General features: G+C 36.3%; 1 protein-coding gene across 8 annotated transcripts in view; it reads right to left on the bottom strand.

Moving 5' to 3' along the window:
* Positions 1-21,318, bottom strand: part of TAFA5 (TAFA chemokine like family member 5) — a 481,655-nt gene that overhangs the window by 230,532 nt on the left and 229,805 nt on the right. For all 8 annotated transcript variants that reach the window (XR_010387614.1, XM_064506183.1, XM_064506174.1 and 5 more), the window contains one exon: positions 21,149-21,298. Coding sequence is in view for 7 of the 8 variants with exons in the window: in XM_064506183.1 (XP_064362253.1) it covers positions 21,149-21,298 (150 nt within the window). In the remaining variant the exon portion in view is untranslated. The remainder of the gene's footprint in view (positions 1-21,148; positions 21,299-21,318) is intronic.

Below are 21,318 nucleotides of genomic sequence, written 5' to 3'. Positions count from 1 at the left end.
TTTTTGTGCCTCTCCCATTACACTGTCTACCTCTTTCTCTGTTAATCCCTTTAGTTTCCTCTCCAAAATCATCTCCAAATCTCTTCAACCTTAAGCCCTTTGCCCTTAATGCCCTTAATAGGCATTCATTGTCTTACAAACAGGACCTGGAAATGCCACTAGGTACCTAAAAAACAAGAGAAATATGCCTGCTAACCAAAGAGTTACTTGAAATCCAGATTAATCTTCAGAAAGAAACATAACTGTGTCCTGTCCAAATCATCCTCACTGCTGGAAAATGGGATTGTGACGGGATTTCTACCAGGACACAATACTTGGAAGGAGGTTCAGGGGACTAATTTTCCTTATCAGCTATAAAAAGTAAGCTATTTTCATAATGATTTAAGAGACCCATATTTTCCAACATCACATGTAAAATTAAGATAAGCTTATAGGAATACATGACTACGTTACTTTGTTAATAAGTATAGCAAACATAAAGCTAACTGCTGAGAAATGAAATCCCCTGGAAATGCTTTATAGATCTATTTCTCTAAATTTCTTTCAAGAGTAGCTTAAACAGAACCAAAGAAAGTATTTGCATGTGCTGATTGACGTAGGGATGGTCCTGAAGGAGTTTGTACTTGAGCATACAAATGTGAAATAAAATCAAATTAGCATGCTGAGGAAATTAATACTAATATAAATACATTCCTGAATAGTCCCAGATAGCTAATCCCTAGGAAGAGTAACTTAAATTCTGTTTTTATTTATGAAAATAGATTCTATTAGAGTTCCACTTGCTAAAAATGCTCTGAGCCTTAGGCTATGCCTAAAGGCAGAGACAATATGTGCTCTAAATGCCAACTATTTCAAGTATTTCTTCTCAAAGTTACCCTAAATGTGGCAAAATTATAATACCATATAATGAGTTTGACATTCAGTTACTTTAATAGTATACATATGACCTGATTTCCTGTTTTTATTATTTGATATCTAATTAAATTATAATTTAAAATAATATTAATGTTTGTTAATCAGCAGCAGTAAATGATGATGCCACCAAATAGATTTTATATTCTCTTTCAAACCTTCAGAGCCAAACCAACTTACTGTAGCACTAATTCAGTAATGAACACAAAACCCTTAGCATCTAAAAATCCAAAAAAAAGGAGTGCAAAAAATTCAGTAATAACGAAATATGAAATAACTGCAATAATGCCTGTCTTCAGATCATCTATAAAGCCACCTTTTTAGGCTAATAGAATTAGAATAATACTTTTTACAATGCTACAGTGTAAAAGTAGTATAATTTAAATAAAAAAATACAAAAAAATATCAACAATAAAAATTAAAAGTCCTAGAATCTCGGGGATGTAAGATCTTTTTTAGAATACAAACTTAACCAAACCTAACCATTCTTCTATTTCTTCCTGCAGAATACATTTCAATGGTTTATTAATCAAAAAACTTCATTTATCTTCCCTATGGGTGATCTCCAGAGAGTCGCTGAAACTCAGGAAAAAAAAAAACAAACAAAAATACCTGACAAACTAACTCTCTTTATTCTTATCAGCTTGTTTGAAATAAGACAAAACACCATATTAGAGATCTGGGGTCAGAAGTCATTTTGGCTAGAAGCACGGATTTACAGAGTCAATTATTTTACACAGGCACTTAATAGATTGTGAGATAATTTATAACTTTTCTGCTGATCAAAAATCCTATAGTTTCAGGGTATTATGATTTAGTAGAAAAGAAACAATCCTGATTTGAAAAGTTTTGAGGTAGGATTTGTGTTGTTGCTATGGAATAGCCAGGTATAGAATTTTTATTAATGGATAAGGATTTTTGTAGCCAGACAGAGAACAATTTTTTGTAAATTTTCAATGAACTGTTATATCTTATAGGCATCCTGAGGTATACTTCCAACCACTTGACAACTGAATTGAATTGAAAGTCCCCTTCATGCTTGCAATCAACTAAAGCTCACAATCAACTAAAGCTCTCTTTACTTAAACCAAACCAAACCAAAGCAAAAATATAACATTGTGGAAAGCAAGTAGGTAAAATGCTGGTTGACATATTCAACTGATCATTTTACATGAACCAGAAATTTTCCAACAGCATTTGACTACTGACATCAGTCTGGCAAAAGGGTCAAAAGTCCTGATTCTGGAGCTGAAAGGACGATACTCTAAAAAAACCTCCATATCAGAAATCCCTTCTTTCAAACAGGGGGAGATTACTCCCCCTACTACCTCTGTATATTAATGCAGAAACTTATCACTGGTATATTCTCTCTACTTGTGGTATCCTTGCTCTACATAGGAACTGTGGGAAAAAAATGACAAGGATAATTTGAAGTCTAAAAATCTTTTTTAAGCTTTTTTAAACTGAGAAATCTGCAAAATTGTAAAGCTTATTAAATTTACTAACAAAAAGGCAAAATATAGGTAAACAAAAATTGGAGTGCCCAACAACCAGGAAGTTCTGATACCATCACTTCTATTGATGTGAAAATGCGAGGCACAAATGCTGATGAAACCAGATTATTTGGAGTGGTAAAAAGAAAATTGTGAACGCTACCATGAGATCTTACGCTGCTGTGAAACCAGATGATAAAATGGCAGATGACATCCAAAGCCAATAAAAACAAAGTAACACACAGAAAAACAGCTCTAACTATAGATACACAGCGATGTACTCAAAATTAGCTGTTATCATTTAAGAGAGAGATCTAGAAATGAAAGTAGGAGTGTTTCAGAAGAAACATCAACCCAGTGCTCAGTGGCTGTCAGAATTGGAAGCAGAATGATACAGGTTTCTAGGAGAAGAACAGAGAATATATAGGAAAAAAACACACTGGGGCACCACATAACCTCTACTATGCACGCAGTTTTAAAACTGAAAAGATACGGTTGGACAAGAAAGGAGCAAAGAAAGAAAATGAGAGAGTTAAAGCATTGAGCACTGTATGAGGACAAACTGAACAGACTAATCTACTCGGATACTATATATGAGTGCCAGAAAAATGTGAACCATCGCTTACAGCTACACACAATACAAGAACTAGGGACATCACACGAAACTTCCTGATAGAACCAATTTAAATGACAGGGCATTCTCTTTATTAAAACCTGTTAACTGTGGAACTAACTGGCTGAACATTTTGTGAAGGCCCAACTGTACATGAGGTTCAAAGAGCAAGCAGAAGAAAAACCCCTCAGGGACTATTAAAAAAAAAAAAAAAAAAAAGATAGAACTTACAATCTCAAGAACGAAGTGCTTGAGATTCCCAAAGCTAAAAGGGCATACCAGGGAAGTGCCGCTAAATGCTTGCTGCCTTCTTATGCCTTTTCCCCTCCACCACTACAGGATAGCAGGCTAGACAGAGCTTCAGTCTGACAGAAGTCACTCTTATTTTGTCACATAAGCTATTATACTATGGCCCTTACTGAACACATCACCCTTCACTGGCAAGCTTTTTGTGAATTTAGTTAAAAACTCCTCACAAGATCATTAACCAGTATTATGGCAGTGGCAGAAGGATAAGCTATAATGGATCTGAGCACTTGTTTAATTATTTGAGTTATTTGCAAGCGCTTACCCTGAAGCAGGTGTGAGATGTTACTCCTCTCTCATTATGGCCAAATTGTGAGCTACTTTCTACTAATTTTCCTGTCTCTCCACATGAGAAATCTCATGTCACACCTTTTATTTTCCTGATCTTGCTATCGAACCTACCTCAGGCTCCTCAGCTCTGTGGCCCTAAACCCCATCCAAGCTCCACGTCCCATGAAACCCACAACTGATTCACATTTTTTCTTTTTTAACCAGATAGTAATATAAATCATATAGAGCATACAGAAAACAGAAGGAGAAGATCAACTTCTAAGAAACTATTATTTGCAACATCCTTGTCGTACTGTCCAAAGAACAAGGAACAGATTTATTGATGTTTTAACTCAGATTACTTTTAACAATATGACTAAGTGCTTTGCAAAAAAAGAGGAACGATACTCCGGTCTGAATAATCTGCCCAAGATAAATAGGTGAAAGAGGGAGCTGAAGAAACTTCTGCAGAACATGTATTTGCTAAAGAAAGATCTTCCTCACCAAAATTATGAAAACTCTTCGTAACTGAATAAAAAGGGGAAAAAAAATGAAAATACAAGTCCTGTGCCAATATGGATTTCAAGTAACTCTTTGGTTAGCTGGCATATTTATCTTGTCTTTTAGATGAATGGTGGTATTTTCAGGTTCCCTTTTTATGATGAGGAATAGATGATGAATGTTAACAGCTGTGTGAGAAAAGGGGGTAAGGTCGAAGAAATAACTTTTACAAAAGATAGCAGTGATAAGGAAACTCTGGAGCTGCACCAAAATGACTAACTTAACCAGTTTTCTAATGTCTTTCTTTCAAAGATTAATTGGCCCGTCTGATTGGAGCGTGCATTATGGGCAAAAAGAGATTCTATTCTTCTAATCAAAAAAACATAAAAAGCTGATCAGCAGAAGACAAAACGAAGGATATTTTCAGAGATGTATAGCAATATTGATTTCCTCCGTTTCACCTTACTGGCTAAGGTTCTAACATCCATAACAAATATGAGAACAAAATGGGCTTCTTTGTCTATCTACAGGTGAATCTATACCTATTCTCTTTACTACAGCTGGATTCAAAGCTAATTACAGCTTTTACTCTCCTGGAAATTATGCTATTACTACTGCAATTATTCAGTTCCTCTGTATTGCCTTTTGATTCACCTCATTAGCTAACCTCTAATTTTACTTAACCAGGCCACAGTATTTAGCTTCCTGTCCTTGTCTCCACCCTCTCCAAATGCTGCGTCCCTCCATGTCTTCCTTCTCCTACTCTCCCTCTTCTTATAAGAATACAGTAGTCCTGCTTTCAATAATAGTACTAAAAAAAAAAAAGAACAGGAAGAGAAGGAAAAGAAGAAAAGAAAGAAAACAGCCCCATAGTGTAAGATAATATCCTAAAACAATCAGAAGTAAAAATATAAATAGCTAAAGAAAGGATCTTCGGGCATTCAAAGAAGTTGTCACAATGTTGGTAGTATTTTCTCTGTACTGTGTTGACGAGCTCTTAAGTCCTTCACTCTTATATGTTAGCTTCAGGTTCATTGCATGCCCACACTTACCCTCCCTGTATTCCCTTCACGCCTTTTCCCTTCACCATCTCTTCCCATCATGCATTCTTGCTGCCTCGCTCTATCACCTCTCAGCAGAACTCACCTTCTCTACAGCCCTACAAAAATAAATAAAATTGGACAGTAAAAAGATATTTGCTACTATGACTGGTCTAGTAAGTTCGGACCTTTCCACCATCTTCTTACTAACGATCTATTTAACCGTAAGCTCTTCAGCACAGGAACTAACTACTATTTTGTGTTTGCATAGTGCCTGGCATAATAAAGGACTATTATTGTGCACCATCATAGTACCCATGAGTAGTAATAACAACAAGAATCTTGCCAGTCATTTATTTATAAGTGCACTCATTCTTTTTCTAACCTTACTCATTTTAACTCGCTTAAGAAGTCAAAGCCATTGCTTTGAACCTGGTCGAATTTCACTCTACAGGATGTGGCACACTTTTGATGACAGAAGAACAAAAATGATAGACTAAATTATGAGCACTCCATTACTCTTCTTGAAGTGCGTTTACCAAAACTAATGCAAAAATGCAACTGAACACTGTCCCAGTCCAAAGCTTTTTCCGCATATAGGAAGTATTATTTTGTTGTTACATCAAACGAACACTGATATAGATGTATCCAGCAGCTATGCTCCACTTTTAAAAAAGCCCTGTACTCATCAATATGACCATATTTGTATTTATACTATTGAAGACCACCAGAAATGGTCACTATGCACTGTACACCTGAAATGGAAACGAGTACTTCTGCACTGCTCTACTGGAATCAACGATAAAAAACTTTGGTAGATAAAGAATCATTATAAAACATACAAAACCATAGCCATTTGGTTTCAATAGCTACTGAATATCTCACAGAAAACAGGAAAGGACTTCGAAGATAGCTATGCCTTATTTTTCTCGAAATGTCTATGTCGGTTCTTAATGGAACTCCTATAGGCTGCTAGTTATCTATACTTATTCAGCCACTCTGTCTCTACAGCTTAATGAAATTCTGATATGAGGACAGTACATCCTACTAATGGAAGTATTACAGACACAGATGGTTATCAAGGCTACAGGTTGCCGAATGCCAAGGCCCATTTTCTAGCTGATATAATTCAGTATTTAGACTCAACAAATCTGGGATGTAAATAGCTTTGTGGAAAGCATACTTTGGTACTCTACAGAAGCCATTAGTGCTCAAAAATGGGCAGATGAGGGAAAAGAGGTGGAAAGAGAAAGAACATCTTAATATTTCTGGAAAGGAGTGTATTGTTTGATCTCACAGACAACTCAAAATTATGTTTTGTGAAATTGCTATAAAGTTTTAAAAAGTAATTCAGGTGGTTTTGGTTTTACATTGTAAGAGTATAGTCTATGAGAAATTAAAAATACTAATGTCTTCATTCCAGTGATAAAAATGTGTGCTAATGTCAATGCATTTAAACATATTCTTACACACACTAATAGCCTCATAGATGCACTTTACTTTCACAAACGGTATAAGCATTTCATGTTCCTTTCATTGAATTCTGTTTGCCCAAATTTTTTTCTTTACACTCATTATATATATGAACCTACCTGATGTGCTTTCATACTAGATACCCTGTGCCTACAACACTACTATACATAACTTTTCTGAAATTTCTCCTCTAGATTCAAATATTTTATTCAACTGTTTGTAGGTATGGAAAATCAGGACATTTTATACTATGGAAAAAATAAAAATAAAAACAATAACTTTTTTGTGGTAAAGTTCCATAATTTTGAAATTAAAAAAAAAAAAGTAGTTGAAAATGGAAACTGGCAGGAGCTGGGATGTCATACCCTTAAAATTCATTATAATATGAGGTCAAAGGCCTAGGAATACTATTCTTCATTATTTTAACAACAAAACTCAAATAAAACACACACATGTACACACAGTCCAAAATCCCCTCATACTATCTTTGCACAATAAAAATAAAAAATTCCAAACTACAGAAAAGAATCAAATTCAAAGTGAAAAACAGGCTGACCTATCATTTTTCTCCTCAACCAAAACTGAATATGAAGATTTCAGAACATTTTGAAATATCTGTTGAACCTGACGGCAAATAAATCAAATAATGTTTCATGCTTTTTCCTTAATTTTTTCTTAAACCTACACTGAATCCAAATTACTACTTCAAAAGTTTTCCTTAGCAGCAGAACGGAAAGAAAATATTTTCAGCTACAACTTATTCTGTGCCAGAACTGAATCTGAAAGCTTACTGGCCTGACAACCCATGCAAGAGTAAGATTATAGTAGAAGCTACATCCCAATTCTTTGCCAGACCTACAGATGTTCTCTGAGAAAATTCTACATCCAGACTTCAATGGGACAATTCACAATTACACCATTAAGCAAGATGATCAACTTTTTTTTCAAGCAGAGAGGTTCAAGTGATAATTTTTAGAGTTAAAAATGAAGTCAAAATGCAGTTTTGTAAGGTTGTAAACAGCCAGACTGTATAAGATGAAATTATCATTGTTCCCATAGTATTCACCTGTATATACTGTACCTTTAAAAAAAATACTTTGAGTCTTATTTGTTGTGTTTTAAAAAGAGGCTAAAAAGAAGTTAAGTAAAAATAAGCACATAAATAAAAATAATTTGTGTGCTTATGTTTATTTAACCTCTTTTTGCATGAGCCAAAAGACTACAAATTGCCCGTTTTAACACCTCCCTCACGTAGTCCATTTCACTTGTATACCAAAAGCTGCTCCACCTGGTTAGTGTGCAGTCGGTAGCCATGAGAGGCCCATCTATACGAACAAGGTAGAACAAACGAGAATTTAGTGAGTTAATTCTGGTGTTTTTCAGAGCACACTCACACACTAAGAAGGAGAGAGAAATAATTGTGTCCAAATGAAATATGATTTCAGAAAGAAACTATTCTAAATTTGGGCCAGTAAGAAATATGTGTCGGGATCTAACATTACTGTGGCAGGGATTTAGAGATCAAGGTCACATCCCTAGAGGAAACAAAACTTCATTAATCCCACTGTAAAAAGAACAAAGTTTCCTGATTTTGATTTCTGCTTTTCATAGAAGCTCATCTAGGACATTAGATCTATAAGTGATGCCAAGTTTTCATAGGTGCACATACATATTATTACTTTTCACATAAACCTCCCAATTCCAAACAAATGTCCACAACAGATTGTTTCTTTAAGGTGAAAAATACACTAATGATTTAAAGTAACTGTCAAAAAAAGTTAATGAATGAAAATCATTAGCATAAAGAACTGCAAAATTAAAACTATTTTACATGAATCCAAATCTCTTCTCCAAATACATTTCTTACAGGAAGCATGTCACTGCATTGATTCCATCATTTTTTATTTTATCTATCTATCCAAAAGAGTACTGATCCAGTAAATTTAAATTCAAGGAAATAGGCTCATTAGCTTCAATAGCATTCCTAATTTGACTAAGATGCTAAAGTATGTGAACCTTAAATTATAGGAATCTCAAGATAGGAAACACGTCTCCCTGTCTGAGTAGGCTTTTGTATTAATTCTATAATAGGATCTAAACTTATGTTCGTTTTCCAGTTAAACTCATCAGTATCTAAAGGAGAAGCAAAAACTACTTCAAGTAGAGAAACTTTTCCATAATCTTTGTTTGCACACTGGGCACGATGTCATTTTAGGATTTCCTACACAAAGAACTGGCACCACTTAATTCATAATAAATTAGTTTAGCCATTGTAATAGACGGATGGCCTCCTGCACTGTTTAAACCTGACTTGAATCCTCCGGCTTGTCCCGGAAGCTACTGTCATGGGTATAATTAACAGTTTAGCATAAAGACAATTCCAACTGATAGGTTATTTTGCACAGTACTGTCCAGTTTCTCCCTTAAAGACTTTTTTACTTGCAAAGTCATTCTTGTTCAGGCAAGTAATTTGTATCGGAAGCACTATTTGTTGGTGGAAGAGTTTTGTGTCTTGGACATTCACCTCCTAATTTATTTACACTAATGCCACATAACAGCAATAATATAATAGGATTCAGGAGATATATATAAATATATATAAAATGAATATGGAGGTAAATCTGAAAGACACACTGTACAATTATCACAAAAGACTCATACTGCGTAAAGCACATGCAGAATTGAAGGCAGCATGTACACATTTTGTTTCTAAATATGTAAAACAGGTGTTCTATAATATGCAAGGGAATTCAAAACTAACCAGACTCTATGCTATCCATAGGAATACAGCAAAATGTGCTAGATGATAGTAATCGATGCTGCCAGCAGACATAAGATAATGCAGTTCATATCACTGGTAAAGGAAGCCAGCACCAACACAGCTCTTTTTAGTGTATGCTGGTGAAAGCACAAAAGAATTATTCTGATTTGAATAAAAAATTATAAAGGTCAGGTATTTAAAATGTTTATACAGACTGAGACCTCCACTTAAGTTGACAAATGCAAAATTACCAAATACAATTCTTTTGCATAAAAAGTCTAAGAATTGCTTTTCAGGAAGCCTGACACTAAAAATTTAGTAGTATATTTCACAACAGTAAAGACCTGCCCCATCATTCTAGACCCAGATTTCCTCCTGCCCCAAAACTGTGAGGCTGGCATGCTTTGGCAGTTTATCTGCTTGCTGCCCACCACTTCAAAAGAGAGCTGCCAAATGTTCAAACTGAAATTACTAACCAACCCATCTGCATTTGAAAATCTGAACTTCACATATTGCTGAGATAGACACTATCAAAAACACAGATTAAAAAGAGACAAGCAGACACCCATGGGAGCTGTTGAGGTCATCTGAGATAAAAGGCACACAGAAAGCACTGATAGCATTAGCTAAAACACGGGGCATCCCTGACCCAATTTCACATCACAGCAAAGTTGGATTCCAGCAGCTTAGGGGGAAGCAGCATTGGCCTTGCAAGGGTAGCGCTCACTCTGGCCACGCACAAATTTCTGATGCCCTTCTAGCAGGCAACTGGCCCTTCTAGAAGGGCTCTGCCATGTATCAGCCACACGGCCACAGAGCAAAACCGAGGGAGGACATGGCAGTGGACATCTCTGAGTGAGGGCAGTTGACACTGAGTATGGCCTATCTACAATATAGGTTGGACTTCACTGGGATCTATACTCAGTGCACCAGCTTTCTTGTCTACACTCCAGTGTAGACATTTCCCTCTCCTTTACATCCATATATAATGATTAGACTTTCAAAGCTGTATGCTTGTCAAAATTTATTCTAACCTGAGGTTGTCAAACAAGAGGGCGAATACTGGGTTTAGCATAACTACTTACTTTAAAAAAGCCTGTCAGGATTGGTCAGTATACTCAGCAAACACTCAGTGTTTTATGCTTAGCAAAATTAAAAATTCAGTACTGCATACAAAGCTGAAGCCTGAAGTTTAAAGTATGCTTGCTGCACTATGTAGAAGATGTTACCTAAAAAAGCCAGTTTTAAAATATTTCACTGTGTATGCTATATCCCTCAAATACTAAAATTTTAAAAATAAAACAAAAAAGTTGATTATTCTCAAGGTCAGGAGGACTAAGTCTCCCAATTATGTAGGACAGCGAAGGGAAGTATTTAAAATCAAAACCGTGAAACAGGAATAAAGGAGAAACATTAAAAACTATAATTGCACAGAAAACAGGTGATTCTTTTTCATTGGCTATTATTGTAACACCAGTGCTATTCAGTGCATCAAAATATCCTATTAAAGCCAAGTAAACAATTCATAGGGTTCTTTTTTTTTGAGGGGGGGCCAAGTGTTGGAAATTCAATTCACCTCCAGACTGGGTCCATTCTTTCTCTGTAACACTCTAAAATACTCATTTCTTTCCACCCCAGATAAGCGTTTATGTCCCCACTGTGATACATAACCTAGACCACTACATCTTCTCCTAGCGGGGGTGAGGAACTTTTGGTCTTTGGGCTGGCTCCAACAGCTGACTCATCTTACACAACCCTGTCTTGCTCTCTCCAACCTCTCTGCCTTTTACCTCTTCCAGCTCTTTCCAGCCACTGAATTAAGTAGCTCTGTGTCACTATGTGTCCATCTTTGCTGTGCTCCACACTGGCCATGTCCGCCCTGAAACCTCACATTTCCATTTGGAGAACGTGCTGCCCCACAGCTCTTTGCAGTCCTCCTGCTGGTCCTATGGTCCATGCCTTCCTCTCCACAAGCTGCTGAATTAGATAGAGGGCCCCGGCATGTGCGGGCAGCTGTGTGGGAATGGGCCGGAGGAGACTGACGGTGTGCAGGGCAATGCAGAGAGGCTGGACATGGGTTTGTGCTGAGAGACCCGGTGATGTTCAGCCACAGCAGCTTAGGGCAGTGGAGGAAAACAGGAGTATCACTGCTGTGGCACAAAGGTGCTGAATGAAGGTGGCAGTGCGGTGCAGCGTAAAGGTCCTGAGTATGAACACTGGAAACCCAGCATGTAACACAGGATACAAGGAAATACCAAATAACTGAAGAGTATAATACAGGGTATGGGGGAGGAGGCTACATGCATGTTAACATATCAAAGGGATTGTCCACTTCTGTTTAACCCTCAATGATAAAGTTCTTTATTGTTTGTTGTGGGGGAAAGAGATTCAGGGAAGGAGGCAGAAATTAACTGACCGAAAGGTGAGTTTGAGTCAAGGAGGTTAGTAACTGCTAGTTTAATTTATTTCTTTACATAAAATGAATTTACTATGGGAGATCACAGAATAAATAAGGTATTTCATGTATACTTTAGAAAATATGGAAAGTATAATAAAATTCTTATCACTTTCTGGCTTATCTGAGTTCTGTACTGTATGTCTTTATTCCATTTATACTTCTGCTCCCTCCTCGTCATATGTGCCACCCTCCCTTCAAATGACAGTCTATTTCATAGTAATTCATCTTTTTTTGCACCAGTTCAAACTCATGTTCACTTTCACACCACCACTTATTTTTCCTGCTGAGTACAACCTAGCTCTGCTATCTCCTCTCTTTTCCTTTAATGAGAGACAATTCTTTCCTTCATCCCTTTTCATTTCTCTCCCACCTGGTCCCTGGAATCCCACCCTGCCTAGGGGTACATCCTCTCCTGTCACATTCAGTGGGGGCTTAACCTTGGTCTTTCCAAAAGAGGTGAGCAGGGGTAGAGGCCCTCTGTGTATCCCCTAAAGAGGATGATGAGGAAAAAGACTAAGACTCTTGGAGAAATACTCTGAAGTGAGCGGAGGCAAATTTAAGTTTCCCATTTTCACCTCATTTGAGACTGCAAAGAATTTTGGAGGGCTTTTGTCCTTATTCTACTCCCCATGGTCTGGACAACTAATAAAAAAAAAGTACCTAAATATTCTTACTTCCTTGTATAGTGATACAAACAAGGACTCCAGTTTGTCATTAGTGCTTTTAGCCAAGGACTATATTGTTTCTATCTGTGAAGCATCTTGCACTGCTATGATATTGCCAAAATAAAACAATGATAACTCCTAAGCAAAACTTATGCAAACCAAAAACACAGTCCTACCCAAAATTTAGTTATGATATGAAGACAACAGCTTTAATGCAACAATCTGTTTCTCATGCTATTGTATGATGTCAATCCTTAGCAGTAGGGGAAACCCAACTCCTTAGCATCACCTTAGAAAGGTAGCTTTCTAAGGTTTCATCTTCAAGGAGGATATTTTCTCTGAATCAGCCCTGTGCAGAGTACTCTTGAAAGAGGCATACAGAAATGTCTAGCATTAATGACTGTGTGCCAGGTGCTGGATGTGGTAGTGCTATTAATGTTGCCACTAATTTGACAATCAATTTTAACATTTTCCATGAATCTTATGACACCATCATAGATATTAAATCTAATGTAAGTTAAAAATAAAGTGGTATATGGCTTTAAAAATGGCATTTCTAACCATATTACACCCTTCCTTGATTCACTTTTATGAAACAGTGGTTCTCTTTGCTTAAGGAGATTGTTTAGGGGGAAAAAAAAGGGACTCTTTCACCGCACTACTTTCACATAGTGCCCCAAATGTCATTCAACCATAGTTTTATCCCACCTAAATTTGGGCATTTATTGGCAGCATTTATGGTAGGCATCTAAAGGGTTTTTACAAAGGCTCATCTCTCCAGACTCTTTTACAAAAATATGTTGCCCTTACAAAAGCTCACCTTCACACCTGAATCTCTTTGAAAGTTCCTCTCTTTTTCCCTCTTCTGGAAATAAAGAGAACCCAGGATGACAAGCAGAGGGGATAATGTAAACACATTATGTTTTTTTCCTTAAGCTGCCTCTAATCAGTGAAGACAGTGGCTTTTCCAGGAGGCAATCTGAGCAGCTGATAGCCTGAAGTATTTACACACATTACACTGAAGCAGAAAACCTACTCTGCTTGTCATCCCATGTTCTCTTTAATCCCTAAAGAGAGAAAAAGCGCGGAGCTTTTGGAAGGTGGTTCCAACACTGACACTACTTGACCTCTAATGTGCGGATCTCCCCTCACTGTCCACAGGGGGAGCTTACAGTGGCCGGACTCCTGAGCTGGGAAGGTCAGGTCAGCCAAGCGCCTGAAGATCGGCAGCATGAATCTGACTGCAGCAATTTCACTGCAATTGTTGGTAACGCTCTGCCGTAAGAAATCAAACACAGAAAATGCCATCCGGTGATGCAGTGCACACTTACGCTAATGCATAATACATTCCCTCGTATTTTGTCCGGTTCAATTTAAAATGTCTGTAGTAATTAGGCTTCCAGCCACTCCCTCCGAAAATTGTTCCACAATCTAATGTCACATAACCTCCAACCATCTTTCTGTGCTGAAACTGCCATCAGCACACGTAGATGAAAGAGGATTAGACTACATGGGTGACTGCTCAGAAGCAGCTAGGAACTAAAGGAAATGAAGCTGCTGGCATTGATGAACTAATGCGTCCAATGAAACACGGGGAGGCTGAAGGTGTTGTCTTTCAAATGAAATGTAAAAGCAAGGCACTAAGCATTAGAGGCAATTAAAGTTCTCTCAGCACTCTTTGCAACAGTACCAGTGTTAACCCCTGGTTCCTGGCCACCTTCCAAATCACATAATTAAATACTGCTTTCCTAAATATTTCCCTGCACTATCGTTTAGAAAGACAGTCATCTCTTAACCCGAAACTGATGCCAGGTTTCACCTCAAAGGAGGGTGCTCATAAGTGAAAAATAATTTCTGGTTGAAGTTTGCCACAGTTTGTTATAGATGCAAGGCTTAGAAAAGTATTTTATCTTCAGTTTAATTGTATTGACTCTTCTCCCATATCTATCTCCTTTACATATTCACAGTGTTTCCTCTCAATCTGTGGCATTTTTATCCTTCAGAATCTTGTAGAAAACAATCTGCTAAATCACTCTATAACCATTTAACCCTCATTTCTCTAAGTCTCTGATACATTTCTCCATAAATGTTCTTAGATCATGGAAGGAGATCATAAAGCTACTTGCCATTAGGAAGCAGCAATCTCTACAAAAAAGTGGGTCTAGATTTTATCTTTTCCTTTATATATATGTGTGTGTGTGTATGTATATATTTTTTAAACTGATGAACAGTTTTGGATATTCAGTCTGAGAACCCATAATGGGCCTGACTTTCAAACTGATTAGCACTCACTCTCTGCAATCTGACTGCTGCAGAACAAATTTTGCTGTGGAAATCACTAGACATTCTGGAAAATCTTGGTCTGCATCTTTATGCCACAGCCAGCTGTTAGAGTTTAGGCACCAAACACTTCCAAATATAGTGCAACCCTTACACTTGTTCTTGATGATGATACTCCAGCTTATCATTCTTTTCCCAGATCCTTTCTAAGCAATGCTTTTTGTCATGTCTTCAGTTATTCCTGCTGTGGATCCCCAGTCAAGGGGGGAAACCTAATTTATCTCCCTGTATTTGTTAAAAATATTATTTTTCCTTTCCTTATGTTTTTCCTTTTCTTGAAAGATATTTTACTATTGCAGTGCGTTATCATATCCTAAAAATAACATATAGAGCACTGAATGTGACCACTGATTTAAGAGAGGAATAGGAATAATTAAAAAGTCTGATCATAAACAAAATAGCTTCATTCTTTGGAAAGTAAACTTATGATCACTGTCAGCATATTCCCAAGCAAATATTAAACCATCGCATACCTATTCCTTTACTAGTCCATATGGCCTCTCACTCAGATATAATATTGGGTATTTACAAATTAAGTTTTGAGAGGTGCTAGACATCTCCTAGACAGGAGCTCTGTACTCACTGGACACTCAATGAGTTTAACTATTTAGTAAAAGTCCTCAAAAATGTAAAAAAGTTCTAATCTTGGCTCTGATTTGACAACTGAATTATTAGTGTTTTGTGATATGTGTGCTCTCTATGTAAACAAAAATGTCTTCAAGTAAAATTCTCTATTCAGCAAAGATAAAGCCTCACTAGCCGCTGGTTGCCAACACACATTAGCATCCAAATTCCAGAGCTGGGGTGAGAATTGACTTTTTGAGGATGGTGTACTGCTAATTTTAATATCTGGTGAGTACTGGGACGGGTATGCCTATCCAGAAGAAAGAAAGGAAGAAAAACCAAAAAATGGATGATATTGTCCTTCAGACCCCAGGGAACCAACAGAATATTTTGTTAGGATAAATTTTCCCAAATGTCCCAATTACACACATAATTTCATTCAGTTTAAAGTAATTGTTACCCTTTTCAGTATTTCAAAACAAATAACGAGGCAAGCAAAACTAAATACATGATCTAACTTATTTAACTTCATAACTAGCTAGCAGAATAGCTAATTGTTTTGCTACCACTACAGTGTAATTAATACCATTTGTCCAGGGACAAATAGTCCCCACTCTGCTCTTAAATCTTTCACACTATAAAGAGTCCTGCTACTGTTCCAGCAAAACATCTACATAGAAATATCCAGTCTCCTTTTAATGTCAGTTCCAACCTGCTTTGTCTTTTTGATTTGCTCCTGTCAAATTGACATATCTTAAACACAACAATGTTGGATGTATAATATTTACAGTGAGAAAACATTTGCAAATATCTGCAATAAAGTCAGGATAAAATGAATAACACATCAACAAACGCATCAAATATTCCAAATGTAAAAGCTAAAATTTCCATTTCTGAAAATCATTTTTTTTATTTTTGGCAACATGGATAAGATATTTAAGGTATTTTAGAAAGACGAACTCACTAGGTCCCTAGCTGTTGGAGTTTTGTTTCAAGTGCATAACCTAGGATTCAATTAATGATCAATTCTGACCCCTACACATCCCTATAGACTCCCAGCGCTAATGAGAAGAGCAGGGAATTATTGATTAAAACTAATCTGGCTTCCTCGAGGATCTTGAGTTTCCGTGTTAAACAAAATCAATCAATGTCAACTGAAAAGCATGTTAATCATAATGTATGAACAATCTATACCAAATAAGATTCTATAGATTATAATGCTATTAGAAGGCTTGCAAAAGAAGTTAAAAAATCAAAAAAAAAAAAAAAAAAAAAAGACCTTGCATCACATGAAAAAGTCTGAAAGCTTGAATTCAGTTACCTGAGCTCTGGCTATTCCAAACTCAGGAATTTTGGAACTCAGGATCAATGTCCTGGGATTCCTCATAGTGCCATGTGGACATACAAGGTAGCCAAAATTCAAGTCCAGAGCATGAGAAGCTTGTAGTCACGGAAGTCAGGCAGGCAAATAGACTGCCGTTCTAATCTTCTTAGGCAATTAAACCACTTCTCCCATGCCCACTTTTCCTCTCATAAACTGATTCTGTTTTCTGGAGAAAACTGCTGTTTATTTTTGAGCTATAAATATATATTGGGCAGAATAACTGGAATCCACTGGATATTTAAAAGATCAACCCACCTTTCTCAGGTTAATGTACTTATATTCCCTAAAACACTTGGGCATAACAAATTTTTGTTCAGAAAGATACAATTCCTGTGAAAGAATACAAACCATACATTTCACATGAGTGCATATGTACACACACACTGTTATCACAGACTTTTTGTCACTTGCATTAAAATGAGTCCCAAATTAGGGAAGATTCTGGACACAAATAGCCAGTAATTGCTATCTTCCAAATCTCTCATAGGCTCCAGCTTAAAAAAAACACTGAAGCTTGGCTCACAAACAGGCAAATTACCCTGGTGATAATCAGATGTTATACTGAAATATTATATCTTATTGAAGTAGTGCACCTGAGGTCATTGCTATGGAATTTGATCTCGGAAAAAGGGACTAGGCAATGAAGGTCCTAAATATTAAGAACACAACTAAGTGCAGGAAAAATACTGTCAAAACTCCACAAAACCTACATTCACAAGTACAAAATTACTTCACAACCAAGCATACCAAATACACATTATGATTTGTTTTGGTCTAGGAATGACATGATCAACATTAAAACAAGCTTGAAACCAGGGTGAATATTGATGCTGTTTTTTCAGGCTACATTAGCAGTCTGTCATACTAAAAGACTGTTAAAGAAAACAAAAAACAGTAAATCAGAAAATAGGAAAAAATATTTCAAGAAAAGCCCTGTTCTTCATGCTCTACTCAGATCAAACCCTAAACAGTATGCATTCGTTTTTAAGAATTCCAGTTTTCTGTATCTGATACATATGGTGTCTCGCTTCTTAGGAAAAAAACCTTAGCAGTGGAAATCAGAGTGGATTTTGGTAATCAACTCAAGACTTATTTTAAGAGCTATGTGGACAAGTGCAAACTCAGACAATGCTTGTGAGGTTTAAGAGCCCTTAAATTACTCTTTTTGCTCATAATTGACCCTCACATTTCTGTCCTCCAAAAAATACACAGCCTAACTGAATATATTCTAATGTATTTCTCACTGTGCAACAATGAACAAATGGTAGAAAGGTAAAACACGATGCATTTTTAGGTTGTAAAAATTGCCAGCTTTGGTACTGAACTTCAAAATACTCGCTTACCAGAAGCTGTCACACAATTGCTAACTAATGTTTTCTTGTTAGTAGGTTAGCAGGTCACACTTACTATGCCTGCTTACTTCACATTCAATGACTTTGTATTAATTATTAAAGATCTAAGGTCTAATTCTGCTCCCTTTACTTCAAAAATAATCTCATTAGAATCAAGATCATATAAAGAACAAAACTAGAAGAACTAAGTTTTTGGAAAGCAAACAGACATTAAAAGATCTTTCCAACTAGATTTTCTGCTTTTTGTCAGCAGAAGCAAAATCTCAAGTAGTATTACATTACATTATTAACATCAGCTATGTTATAAAAATAATTAAAATTTGTAAAAAATACACTTAAGTGTGTACTTAAAAAAGCTGGAAGAAGGATTTGCTTGTTTGTTAGGCCAATGAGATTTATATAAGAAAGAGTGAATGGAATTTCTGGTAGATGGAAGATTTCTATTGTAAGAAAAATCTATGTTCAGTTGTTACATTACTAAAACAGCAGTATTTGACTTAACATCAGAGACAAAACTAGCTTTTCTGAGGCATGAATTTATGCAGATTTCATGTTCTGGCAAGAAGAACACATTTAGTAGCAATGTTTGAAATGCTCTATTCTAGAAATTAATATAAACAGTATGGAAGAATTCAGATTCTTTTAACTCTGGAGGCGAGAATCCTAGTTTGTATTCTTTAAATTATGAACCTGGCCAATTCACAGATGAATACTTATTTGTTACTTAATGACCAATTTATGTGCCAGCTTCATTTGACAGCAGAAGATTAGAGACAAGAGAAAGTGCTTGTTTATTCTTTCCTATATCATTGTCTGTAAGGCAAATTAATAATGTACTAGCTGGCCTGTTTGCATGTAAAACTTCTATGTGTTTTCATAATACACTTGATAAGTAAAAATTACAGACCAAAGATCTGGCCTGTGCTTTTTAATCTGGTAACTTGCTAGCCAGCTCTAGGTACCATTAAGCATTTTGAGCTTTGATTTCCAGTGTCCAGGAAAGCAGAAGTATCATGCCCTACTTGTCTTGCAATTATCATTCTTAGCAAAGGACCCAACATCCTAACTATAAACATTATAAAGCAAAATAATAAGAAACAGTGTGATTAGATTGTATTAGGACTACACAGGAAAGCTTAAAAAATGAAGGCTAATACCTGGACACACAAGTTAATTTGCAGCTCTATTTTTCAACTGATGAATTTCCCACTTATTTTCCAAATGTGAAGTATTACACAAAGAACCCTCTCTGATTACACAACACCACCTAAGCATTAGTCCAATCATCTAGTTCTCTGTTTACATAAAATGATGATCATGCACACTGAAAGCAGAATTTGGAATTGCCCCTTTTCAGGAGTTCCAGATAAAATGGAAAAAAAAAAAAAAAGAAGAAGAAGAAGAAGAAGAAAATTCTTTTCAAATATTAAATGACCTCAAACCTTCTGTACTTGGAAACTAAGCTAATATAACAAGTGGAGGGTAGGGGGAAGTCATCTCTTCTTACTGACACATATAGATTTTTGCTGTCTGAAGTCTGATTTAGTCACCACAGGTATCTTTTAAAGCAAGGAAGAGAAACAGTGAGTACCAGAGAGTAGTACATCTGATCTTAGGATGACATGAATTACTCTGAGAAGGTGCCTCTTGGTCCCCATTGAGTATAAAGAAAAACTGGAGTGATTAGGTTAGACAACTAACTTTGGATACCCAAGTTGCAGCAAATGAATCTCACCCTGGACCCGTAACTGACTGAGGAAAAATTATGTGTTCATTCCCATCAGATGAAGGAAATCTCATATTTCCCTCATAACTTTGTTGTTTTAAAATGTGAAATACATGTTGAATTTTTTAATTGCTAACAGGTAGTTTTGCTAAAGTTGCAATTATAAATGACACATTAAAATCATTCCTTTCTTAGGCAGTTAAATCTTATGATCTTATAATAAAACAGGAAAGAAGAGAATTACTGGATATCATCTCATATTAGGATAGAGATAACTAAGAAAAATGAACAGTATTACAGAGTACTAAAAACAGTGAAAGCAAAATGCAAAAATAGAATGTGCATGATGTTCTATATTTAGCTTTGCGGGTAGGCTCTGAAATCCCCTTTGAGCTGTCTTCTTTGATAGTCACTGGGTAAGATCAAATTCTGAAGCGGTGGTAGGTTGTTCTTCACAATATTTTTATTTGAGGACTCAAACCAATCAGTATTCAAAGGCAATTGGTGAATTCATTATATCTCCCATATATAAGCATCTTTTTACTGCTGTTAACAGAGCCTCAACCAGTAATGCCGTTTTGCAGCAACTATTTTCAATATATTTTCAATTTTATTTTTCATTATAATATGAATGCTTGCTAATAAGTTTGCACTGGCAGACCTGCCTTGAAGACTGCATCATTGTTAGCGTCTTTTTTAGAGGTAACACTGGAATCCATTTGTCTCACAAAATGATTTCAAAATGAAATATTTTCATACCTCCCTCTATGTCAGCACTTTTCCAGGCTGCACGCTACCACTGCATCTGCAGTGAATCATACAAGAAGAGATGCTGGGCATGTAAGGTAAATTCAGATACTACATTCAAGTATAGCATTAGCATTTTCCTCAACAACATTATCTTTCACACAGAAGTGGTCACATTAGCTTCTAGTGGCATAAAATCTTTGTGGGTCTGTCTTTTGACATTTTTTTTATGTTATATAGAATAAAAGGGGGAAAGAATGCTATTTCACTGCTGATCCTATCATCACATATGAAATATAGCAGTATCATGCCCTTAATATTCAGCTGCACATCACGCTAAAACAAAAGTGAAAATTCAAATCAAAAAACCTGAAATATCCATAGTATTAGTCAGTCTCTGTTTTGGGAACTTCAATCGTATTACTGCTGCTAGTTGGGACATACGAAACTTTGCTATAGAGCTTTTATTACTTGATGAGACTCTACCAGTTGAAAGCACTCTTTTATCGGCAGAAACTTATCGAATAGATCTTTACTTCTTACCATCGACACAGGCTGGCCTTGCTCTTGTTGTACCGGCAATCTGTCCTTTTTTACATGCACAGCGAGCTGTTTGTCGGGCTATAGTCCTTCGGGGCTGACTGCTATCTCTGTCCAAAGTAACAATCTCACATGTACCTGCAGCCAGTTGACCTGGAAAAAGAACCAGCAAC

Source organism: Dromaius novaehollandiae, chromosome 1, assembly GCF_036370855.1.
Source record: "Dromaius novaehollandiae isolate bDroNov1 chromosome 1, bDroNov1.hap1, whole genome shotgun sequence".
Taxonomy (NCBI): Eukaryota; Metazoa; Chordata; class Aves; order Casuariiformes; family Dromaiidae; genus Dromaius; species Dromaius novaehollandiae.
Note: the sequence above shows the minus strand (reverse complement) of the source record. Positions and strands in the feature narration are given on the sequence as shown.